This window comes from Buteo buteo, chromosome 19 (assembly GCF_964188355.1).
Source record: "Buteo buteo chromosome 19, bButBut1.hap1.1, whole genome shotgun sequence".
Taxonomy (NCBI): Eukaryota; Metazoa; Chordata; class Aves; order Accipitriformes; family Accipitridae; genus Buteo; species Buteo buteo.
Window position 1 is genome coordinate 26,116,912 of NC_134189.1, and position 11,499 is coordinate 26,128,410.

General features: G+C 40.3%; 1 protein-coding gene across 3 annotated transcripts; it reads left to right on the top strand.

The window, feature by feature from the left end:
- Window positions 1–233: 233 nt before the first annotated feature.
- LOC142042169 (uncharacterized) lies at window positions 234–11,209 on the top strand. 3 transcript variants are annotated; one of them, XM_075051802.1, is made up of 2 exons: window positions 234–458; window positions 2,029–2,560. In XM_075051802.1, the coding sequence occupies exons 1-2, from the start codon at window positions 234–236 to the stop codon at window positions 2,464–2,466; spliced, it is 663 nt and encodes a 220-aa protein (XP_074907903.1). In that variant the 3' UTR covers window positions 2,467–2,560. The 3 variants fall into 3 exon arrangements, 1 of the variants encoding a protein (XP_074907903.1); XR_012653639.1 differs by lacking the exon at window positions 2,029–2,560 and adding an exon at window positions 9,118–11,209 and having other exon boundaries at window positions 318–458; XR_012653640.1 differs by lacking the exon at window positions 2,029–2,560 and adding an exon at window positions 812–923 and having other exon boundaries at window positions 322–458.
- Window positions 11,210–11,499: the final 290 nt, after the last annotated feature.

Here is an 11,499-nt window from a genome sequence, read left to right on the forward strand (position 1 = left end):
ACAAATTAAACCCGAGTTAATCACTGGCTGCTCTGGATGTTGCACTTGTATTCTTAAGCAAATAAATATTTAAGGAGATACATTTTTTTAAAATAAACTCCAAAAGGAATGCAGAACTGTTCAGTGTATTACGAGCTATTTGTTTTGTAGGACTTAAATATTTATCTTCCGTGTTTTTCTAGCATAATCTTTCCGTCTACTTACTTCCTGGCCGAGTTGCTGTGTTCACCCCGATGGGCTTTCTGCCCAGGTCTAAGATGGCTGCCAGGCATGACACGGATGGCTGCGAGAGCAGCAGCAGCAGCAGCAGCAAGGGACTCACGCTGGGCTGCGTTTCTGAGCTCTCCGTGGCAGAAATGACGATTACCAGATCCAAATGCCCAGAAATCAGGGTGAGGCCAGCGTCCTGGGGAGATGAAACCTGCGTGAAGATGGCAAAGCCACCGGGGGCAAGTGAGGTACGTCTTACGAAAAACAAATGTTACAGGTACTCTTGGTATCTTACCATGCCTAAAAGCAAAAAAGCAACGGCTGGATTATCTGGGAGGTGAGTGTCTGCAGTAAAAGGAGATGAAGCTGTGACAAATTAGAGATTGTTTCTTGTTAAGAAAAGAGCTAAGAAAATGTGTCAGTTTTATTTTCTCCTGTCAGAGATAGCTAAGAATAAAAGGGGCATATAACACCTTTCTTACAATAAGCATTTCCTAAACATTCATAATTTATCTCCATGCTCTAATGCAGATTGTATTCATGCAGATGACACAAAAATGAAATATTAATGACACCCCCCCTAAACATTTGCTTATTTTAGGATGTTGAACATTGGACCTTATTTTTGGAAGAGCTGAACTCGCGTAACTCAGCTGACATTACCTGGATTTGCTTAACAACTTTGAACACAAAATTGGACACTTAAATTGAGCACCTGTATCTTTGATTGGATATGTGATGTCCAAATCTTCAAAACTGTGTCTTTCCCGCTTCCCCTCAAGCCCCGTGAAAATAAAAAATGCAACTCGGCACACTCACTGATGCAGAGAACAGTCAGGATCTCAGTCTTCCAGTCTCTCTAGCTAAATACTCAGCAGTCCCACAAGCAATTATTTGAGTAATGTTTTTTAAGCAATTTTGGATGGAAAAACCCCTTACTACACAGAGAATCTTAAATAAGCCATTTGACTTTTAAGTCAACCAGATTTGGCTTTCTAATATGTGCAATTCATACAGTGTCACACCTACCCTATGTGATACCACTGATAGAAAGTATTATTTATTTCAGTTCCTTATGTAAGCTAGGAAAATAACATTAACCAGAGTTACAAGATCGTGAAAACAATATTCATCTGACACCTTTTTAAAACCCGCCATCTCCTATCTCAACCCACAAATTCCTTTTTTGGAAAATGGAATTTTTGCTCTGGAATGGATTTAAATCCTTGGAAATAGTTTTCCTTATTAAAAGACATGCATGTATGTGCAAGACCTAACTTAATTAAGCACCAACAGGGAATGTCTGTCAGGGTATGTTCTAAGTCTCAACAAGAAACTAAAATTCATTTTGCAGAAATGCAGCTGTGCCAATAATTCTAGTTGGTAGAAAAATGTCTTCTGCCCTTTGCCCCATAAGGCTTTCATTTTAAATTTTAGCCTTTAGTGAGACCAAGCAGCTGACAAGTAGGAGCGAGGAAATGAGTAGTCTGGGATCCAGAATTAGACCAAGCGTCTGAATAACCCAGCGTTACATGGATTTAGCCTAAAATTCTGTATTTATATCAACGCACACTTAGATTTGCAATCACCACAAACAGGACAAAGTTACTCAAGTGCTAATGAAGAATAAGCTTTGTATTACGGCAGACAAGTGAAATCCGTCCTTTACAAACTGTTACATTCGTCACGATCACTTTAGACCCGTAGCATTCAAAATTGTTCATAGCGTTATATGAAAAGCTGGCATAAAATCACCAACCTACACAGGATGCTTGTTTTAAAATATTGTTAAAAGCTTAAAATTCATTTCCATTTTAGAACGGCGTTCTGAGGTCTGGACCGTATTTTGGCTCAAGCCACCAGGCTTGGTTCAACCTGGTCGTCAAGAAGCAGAAGCCTGGGAGTTTACATACATTAGCAGGGGGAAAATACTCGCACAGGCCTTGCAAACCAGAACTGCAGCGGGCTGTTTATTTCTGGTTACCCTGGGGGGCAAGGGGGAGCGGCAGCGAGGGAGCCGACGGGCCTGCTCCAAGAAGCCCTTTCGCGAGAGCAAGTGCTGTCGCTGGCCCCATCGGAGGTTCTCAGGTCCCTGCCAGGACACGGCCCCGCCAGGCCTCGGCCCACCGGCCGGCAGCCAGCGGCCCCCACCTGCCAAGGGACGCCCTGCGGCAGAGGCCTCTGCCCAGCGCGGCCGGGGGTGCCCTGCCTCCCCGCTTCACCCCCGCCTTCCGTCCCCTGACTCCCGGGGACTAACGACATGGCTAATTACCGAGATCCCTTTTTCCTTTTGGTTATTGGGGTGGTTTGGGTTTTTTTTTTGGTTACCAGCAGATGATCTCTGCGCACAGCAACAGCTTTGTTACCACCCTTCGATACTGTCTCAAGTTGTGTTATGATTAGAAAATATATACACATGTGCTCTTGTCACGATTGCCTCTGCCTCTGCTCTGATCGGTTATTTTCCGTTCGGAGTACTCCGTGCTGCGGGCACAACAAAGACACCGAAAAGAAGGCTTATACACACACTCGCTGCATGAGCTAATGAGATTACCAGCCTCATTAGCCATCCAACGCAAAGCCCGGTCCGAGTCCCAGACCGGGTTTACACAACACAAGCCTAAAGAAAAGCGAGGGGGGCAACCACTGAAAATTGCCATTTTCACCACCAGAGCCTGATTTGACCATTGGCACCCATGTGCCGAGGAGGGCGAAGGCTTTTGGAGCGCCGAGGGCGAGCGGGGCGGTGAGAGGGAGCGTTCCTCGTGGGTTACAGGCGACGAGCTCGGGTGGGCAGACACACCGTGCTGCCTGTTTCAGCTCCCTCTGTACGATCTTTTGTTTTCGCAGGTGACCGGGGCTTCTCCATAGATTTACTCTAGTCTAAGTCTTTTTACCTGAGACTAAAGCTTTCACTGGTTAAACGTTCATTCACGGACTTAAAGCAGGGCTTCAGGTGGTAGTGAGTGAGCAGATCTTTGCCTGAGCTGGATGGTGTCTTAGACTCTTTGTGTCCATTATTCATGATGCTGTTGCTACAGGCCCTAATTTTACATAAATGAAAGTCACAAGAGAACTGTTAGGATGAGCGACTAGGAAGAGCACAGGAAAAGAGCGCCTCGTCAGTCGGTATTAAAGACACAGTTTTGTATTACATTTTCTGATTCTGAAGCCTCTTGGGAGTGGAAATATGCAACACATTTTCTCTGAAGAGTGACAAGCTGAAACCTAAAATCTTGAAGTCGGTCTTTAAAATCAATTTCTTTATGTCCTCTGCACAACTCCATTCCAATTCCCCACATATGAAAAATACATAACCTCTTATCTCCAAATTCATGTGCCTTACAGTTCCTTTTAGCTCCTATTTAAAAACTACTAAAATCTTATCTTAGCTATCATGTAAGCTATTGTTCTGCACCTGCTCTGGGATGGCGGAAGATTTCAGAAATTAAAATCTGTCGGGCAAGGAGCATATTATACTTTCTCTGAAGATAAAAACACGCACACTAATAGTATCAGCCCAGCAATACAGCAAACAGACTTGGTGCAACTGAAATAAATAATTCCCCTCTCCTTATCAACATAAAAAACAGAGTCATATAAAAATACCTACTTTTCTGTCTCACAGCATTTACAGCAAACATACTGGACAGTATTTCAACATTTTCCTGTAGGAGAAATGACTTCGAATTGAGCTTTAGGCACAGAATCCATGACATGTAAATTAAGATATACTTCACAAGATATATCTTAGTTGTGAAAGTAGGTCATGCATTTAAGGCATTTCTAGACTCTGTTTCTTGATGTAAATATTCTGAAAACATTCTTGTGTGTATAGAATAATATTTTAATTATTTATCAGATTTCACTCTCTAAGAACAGTAAAGGAATGGGAATTTCTAAGATTCCTCATAGGATAATAAGTACTTTTTTGAAACCTTTTATAACTTTATGTAGTGTATAGTCAATCCCTAAGGGAACTGCGTGTTTGAAGCACACCACAGAAAAGTTGATACAGTAGAAAAAGTTGACATGTGAAGATTACATGCTGCACATGTAGGGAACCTGACTAAACAATATAATGAAATTTTCAAATGTTTACTACCTTGTTTTATTTTGAGACTCTTGGAATTTCCTCAAGACTGGTGTTGGGTATTTGTTCACCTGGCTATGAGCAAGTTATTCCATTAGCAAAGCTAAAGAGAAAAAAAAACAGGAGAGAGAGAGAAACTAAGAAATCAAGAGGGTATGTGTTTGTTATGTGAATTGAGTTTCCAGGCCAGAATGTCTATCAAGAGAATCTTAAAAAAATGAGGAAATTCAAATCGGCACTACTATCAATTTATCCACTAGGTGTCACAAAATAATCATACAACCAGATGAAAAGCAATTATACGTAAAATGTGTCAGTGTACTACATCAATGAAGTGCTGTTTTGAAACGAAATTTGTTATAAGAGCAGATGCAGGAAAATGTCATGAATCTCATGAATATACATACTGTCAGGAGTGTATGGGAACCTGAGCCATGATACACAAAAGCTGTTGCTAACCACGGTGTATGTCATGTAATGGATTCACATACAAGCATATAAATGTTCCATTAAAAAAAATCTTACTAAACCCTAAAAGCGGTATTACCAGTTCTCAGAATTGCACATCTGATGTTTCTTGCTTTTTAATGCTCCAGCTACTGGACTAATGTGTTATGTCAGATTCTCTACAAATATGTAAAAATTCCTCATGACTACAGGGAAAATGCTGCAAAGAAAACAAGTTCTGAAGGCTAAAATGTATGAGGAAAAGAAACAAAAAAATATTATTAATACTACTATAAAATCACAACAAATGCCAAACATGGAATTGGCAATAACGTGCTGATAGACACTCCTTAGATCCAGACTGTTCTTATGGAAGGGTATATTATGAACGTGAGAGCAGAAAATCATCAAATCGTTCTGTAGCTGTTATTCACAAGAAATTAACCTCTACATCTGAGGTATTTTTGTTCTTAAATATTCCTGGACTATTCTAAATTCATAATTACATGTACACCTGCACTCATCCAAAACACTGACTGCATTAAAAGATCAAGGTTGGGCTGTTAAAACAGGCACTTTTTGTTTCCAAAATGGTTCTTTAATAACAGTAACTTCTCCTCAGAGTTGCATAAAATTTTTACAGGCCAAGTAGACTGCAGTGTGAATTTATCATTATCTGTATTCACACATAATCCACACAATTAAAAATATTGTAATCAATAGTATATGCAACATTACAAAGTAGAATAGGCCGGTTAGATAAGAGGAGGAAACATACCCTGGACATTTTTTATCATAGAAATGTAACAGTAGTAACAGGGCTATATACACTCTGCTGACAAGTGTCATTTCATAAAGCCAGCCTAAGCAATGTTAAAAACCCTTCCCCCTTTTCAGAAATGCAGTGAAGGAACATATGACCTAATACTGCACTGTATGTTTATACTGCATTTTATATGTTTTATCACGGTTGTAAAAAGCGAGCATTTTCAGAGTGTAATTAAGCTCACATGATAAGGTTTGGACTTTTTACATAGTCTTTCTTTATAAGATGTGCTTTCTAAATGTCAGAGCTGGTCAACAGTTTCCAAAGCTTTGAAATACTTTCTAACTTGGGGATCACAGGAAGGAAGCTTTCCTTCCCTCCAATTTTCCCTCCTTTTTTGAGCAATTCATTTAAATACTTGTGCTTACAGGAACACAGGTACAAAGCTGAGAGAGAAGTACTGGTTTTTTGCTTCCAATACTAGCATAACTTTATCTGTATATGCTAAAAGAATCTGGTGGTTGCGAAACATACTTTCAGAAAAACAAAACTATTCTCTGAAGTTCTCCCCACATTAAAACTGTTATCTGACTGTAAAGAACCCTCCTACGATCTCCATTTAAGCTGACAGAATTCAGAGCCTTGTGAAGTCAATGAGAATTTTATCTGACATCAGTGAAGCTGTGATTTCATTTTAGGCAGAACCATACAGAAGAAATGCTGAGGTAACTATTCATTACATAAACCCCTGACTCTTTTGATGCCAGAAGGTGAATTGATCAGAGGTACAATATTATTAATTCCACTGATTTTCAACAAGTTGTTCCTTTTTAATCTTCCTGTGGTCCAAGTCTGCAATATCGTTCTTGTTTTAGTCCTTGTTATGATAGCATCAAAGAACCACAGAGTAATTCAGGTTGGAAGCATCTAGTCCAACCTCCTGCTCAAAGCAGGTCTAATTAGATCAGGTTGCTCAGGCACATATCCAACTGAATCTTGGACACCTCCAAGGATAGAGAACCCACAACCTCTCTGGGCACCTGTCCCAGTGTTTGACCATTCTTTGGTAAAAAGATTTTCCTTGTGTCTGACTGGAATTTCTCATGTTCCAACTTGTGGCTGTTGGCCCGCATTCTATTGCTGTGCACCTGTGAGCAGAGTCAAGCTCCATCTTCTCCCTACCCTGCAATCCAGTAGCTGCAGACAGCAATAAGGTCTCCCTTTTGCCTTTCTTTTTCCAGCCCGGACAGACCCAGCTCTCTCAGCTTCTCCTCACTTACCACGTGGCTCCAGCCGTGACTAGACTGGTGGCCCTCCACTGGGCTCATGCCAGTACGGCAGTATCTTTCTTGTACTAGGGTGCCCAAAACTGGACTCAATGCTCTAACCGCAGTCTCACAAGTGCTATGAAGAGGGGAGGATCGCTCCTCTAGAGCTGCTGGCTGTAGTTTTGCTAATGCAGCCCTGGATGCAGTTGGCTCTTTGCTGGAAGGGCGCACGGCTGGCTGACGTCAGCTGGTGCACCAGGACCCCCAGATCCTTTTCTACAGAGCTGCTGCCTACGCAGTTGGCCCCCAGCCTGTTTCATTAGCATCTCACCGATGGCAGTATATACACCATTTCTCAAATTATCAGTATTAAAACTTTTTTTTTCTTTTTTTTTTAATTTGAAAGCTCATCTATCCTAGGCCTCACTTGGCCTTGAAGTGCCATGAGTAAAACTGCTTAGGAATGTGAATGTAGAGCAAATGCGCTTCCCATTAGCTCTTAATGCCATAAATCTAAAATCCTTGATACTACTGCTAGAGCAGTGCTTCCACTCAAATCTTAAAGAAGCTTTAGACAAGATAGTAAGTCTCAACAGCAGCATACAAAGACACTTACTTTCGCGCAGGACAGGCTTGTAAATGCACATAGTTCAGAGGTCCTGCCCTTGTGCGTCAGTATTTCACTTACAATGGGATAATTTTAAATTACATTAAGAACTATAATCATATACTACTATCATTTACTTTTTTTATATCCTCTGCCACTAGAAATAAGCTCAAAGAAAGACATCCAGCCCCAAGTGCACTATTCCAGGAAAGTTTAGATTTAGAAGAGAATATTTATGCTCATAACTACATGATTTTCTTTTAAGCTTAATTCAATACAAATAAATCGTTCAACTTGGTTTCTGCTCATTAGTGAGCAGTTGGAAGGAACTGGTTAATCATTGTTTGCCATCTGCTTTGGAGAATCAACACCGTACAGAACCTTTTCTGCACCCAATGTAAAACCACAATGCACAAAGAGCACTAAAGGAAAATCCTGTTTTTCAGCTATTGTTTTTTTTTCAGTGCACACTAAAAGGGTAAATATTTTGTGGTTAACCCCCGCTCACTCTTTGACAGCACTTTCCTGTGGACAGTGGTCTCTGTGGTACATACCACATCATTTAGCAGTCCCTATAAAGGTACAGCCATAGTGCTGTGGAGAAGCATTAGTGGTCTGCTCAATAACAACTTACTCATGGAGACCCAACCTATCAAACCAAAAAGTCACCTTTCAGAAGGAGGTCAGAAGGCTGCAGGCCACATACAAGATGCCACCTGTGGGCTTTGCCGTAATTTGCATTGTTATAACACAAACCTAGAGAAATATTAGCAACATTATTAGTTTCAGCTTCCCCTGCTCCCATCTTTCTTCACATATGAACAGTAAACTGCTCCTGTGCACTCCCCATCAGATTTCCTGGCCAAAAATGAAGACAGCTGCTTTCAGATATTTGCAGTTCTCTCAGGAAGGCTCTGAATTCTCTAAACCTCTCCAGGCTATTTTATTAAAACCAACTCTGAGTTCTTCCAAACATACAGGCCAAGACTTAAAATGCCATATTGAGTCAAAAGACTTATTTGCTGCCTTACAAAAAAAGTGAAAATGAAGGAACAAAATTGGTTGACTATCCATGCTACTTTCTGCCTCATCTTCCCCATCTGGTGGGACTGACAAGAGCTATATCATAATTAGACAGGGAAGGAAGGTTCCATTTTCAGATTAGGTTTGGAATCCAGAATCTTCCTCAAAAGATGCATTTTCTTCAAAATGAGGAAAAATATATGTGAATGATGTAAAAATGTTCCACTTAAACACAGAAAGATTGCTGGGAAAAGGCACTTCATAAATCAACATTTTATTAAAATATACATTGCTAACAAGTGGCAAAAATATCTGAAGAAATGCTGAGCATGAGAAAATCAATACTGCCAGGCTCACTCTCCTATCAAAGATCTAGCACTGGGGGCCATAATTCAGGCTATTAAAGTCTTTTTTTCAAGATTGATTAAAGTTCATTTTAGTAACATCAGCAGGGAACCCTGACTCCAATGATCTTAATATTGAGAGTGCTAAAGACCGCAGTCTTCCAGCAGAAAATAAAAGTGTGTTCCTCTAGGCCTTCTTGCAAATACAGAACTCACAGTGTATTCAATCATTAGAAAGGCCTGTCAGTGAAAAATATTTTTCCTTTAAAAAAACCTCATAAAAAGAACACTGTGAAATGGTCCCTCTGACTTCTTCTTACTCACGCCACAAACTTTAATCATCCTTCTTTTCTTTGCAGATTTCCTGGGATATGTAACAACTGGGGAGACCTACTCTTGCAGACTTCTGAGACCTGCCAATGGTTTGTAATTTGAGGTAACTGGTACCAACAGAAGTCTTAGAAAGAGATAATCCAGTAAGCCTCTGGAGATTTTAGGGTTCAGGACCCAGTATTGTCTAATGCGCACTATGGGACTTTCTGAGAGTACTGTTGGGAGTCCCCCCTACTACAGCTTGCAGCAAGAGAAAGAAAGATTTGATGAGAACAGTTCACAGAAGAGCTGCATTGTCTTCCAAAAACTCAGCAAAAGAAGTCTTTGGAACAGAGACGAGAATAAGGTGGAGGCAGGAAGGTCCTTTGGGTATGCAGAAATTGGAGAGAGCTGGATTAATTTCACAACGGTACCACATACTTCCTTCATGATCTCGGGCAAATACTTTGGTCAGGTTTTCAGAAAAATAAGTTCAGCTCTCCTGGCTTCTTTAGATGCCCAAGTAACTAGTCAGACTTTCAAAGGCAAACTGCAAGCCGGCTGTTGGTCTCCCTGAATACGTTACAAGATGAGCTGACCCATGCTGAATGCTTTTAAATATCCGGCCTCAACTGTTGAGGCTACACATCTGAAAGTATTCACATCTGTGCTTCACTTCCACACCTGTAAAATATTATGTTCCTACCTCTATGAGCCGAGAAGAACAAATTTATAATGTCCATGAACCAGCTTTGAGAATCTTCAGTGATAAGATTATATAAAGTACGTAGAGTGATACAGGGAATCTCTTTCCTGGGGACGCATCTCCTACTTCTGGCTTTGACAAGAAGAGAACTGTGATCCTACAAACCCCAAACTCATGATCATGAGATGCCGCAGATGCCAGGGTAGGTTGCTCTAAACTCTGCAGGGAGTCTGGCCTTCAGGCCAGGCACAGGAACAAGGAGGGCACTTTTCACTCCTTTCTTTAACCAAGACAAGTGTCCCCTCTACATTGAGTTCAAGTATTCACTGTGCAGGTTATTATTGTACAGTATCTCATTTTAAAGCAGAGATAATTAGATCAAGATATGACTCCCCTTCCTTAGCTCAGCAATGTTCTTTGACAGCAACAGGATACTTAACCAAACAATTCAGATCCTGGTTTTGAGAGATTAAGACTATGTCAATACAGACATCTTCATATACCTCCAAACTCCTGAAGGTGTCTTGAAATACCCTGCATTTACCATAAAGGTCTCTAGCTTGCTTAAAATTTAACTAAAACATTTGGACTTGGATGCATTAGGATTAATGGACCCACTCTCAAGACCAAACACCTGGCATTCCAGATCACCCCTGCAGCGTTCCCTTAGAAGGAACAGTGTTTCTTGAACGTATTTCTCCAGAGCAATTTGGAAATACTTTAATTCACTGCTCATTAGGATAAGACTGGCACAGGCAGTGTCCTGAAATACCTGCAAAAGTTCTTTCTTTCATCCCTCAGCTGGGTCCAGCAGAAGCTGCAAGTCAAAGGCCTTGTCAGCAGGAATTTCACACCGACTCCACATTCTGCAGCCATTTTTTCTAAGAAATTGTTACATTTGATAAGCTTGATTTAAAAGACCCATCAGGAAGACATAACAATAGTTTTCTCCACAAATGTAAGAGTAGAGGGAAAGTAGATTATTAATGCTAAAGTATCACCCTTAAGCTGGGCAGGTATTATGCACAATAAAACATAAGGTGTGGGCAAGTACTTTCAGTCTTTATCTATGCCAAGACACAGCTATATAGGGCTGCACTCTTGTACACACAACCCAAGACAGACGTAAGAAGTCTATGCTCTGATTTTTTCCTATGGATATATATGCACATGAACGTCTTTGATTGAGGATCATGTATTTTTTATATACATTTTCCATAAAAATCAACAGCCTTTCTCTAACATTCAACTCATTATACACACTCCCCACATCACCACATCAACATTTTATTTAAGTATCAGTGATAGCATCCCATCAAAATTTAATAGCCACTTTCTGTAATTGAAGCGTATTAACTCTTGGTTTCACCTATGCTAAAGTTTATCCCCCTTCTTTTAAAATTCTAATGATATTAAAAATAAAATACCTTTCTATGGCATGACTCAGAAATGCATAATATTCCTTTCTTCAACTCATGGTAAAGGAAACAGAAACAAGCAAAGGCAATTGAATTCTCTATTCCAGTCTATAGCTTTATACTGAATCTTGAGTGTCAAACGAACAGGGCTTTTAAGGAAAATGTCAACAACTGTAACAGTTACATAAGATATAGTTAGAAAAATATTTTGCAAGGAAAAATGACAGTTTCTGTCACTTGAGAAGATGATTTATACTTCAGTTTTAGAATGCAAGCAGCCAACATGTGACCTGACATTTACTAAA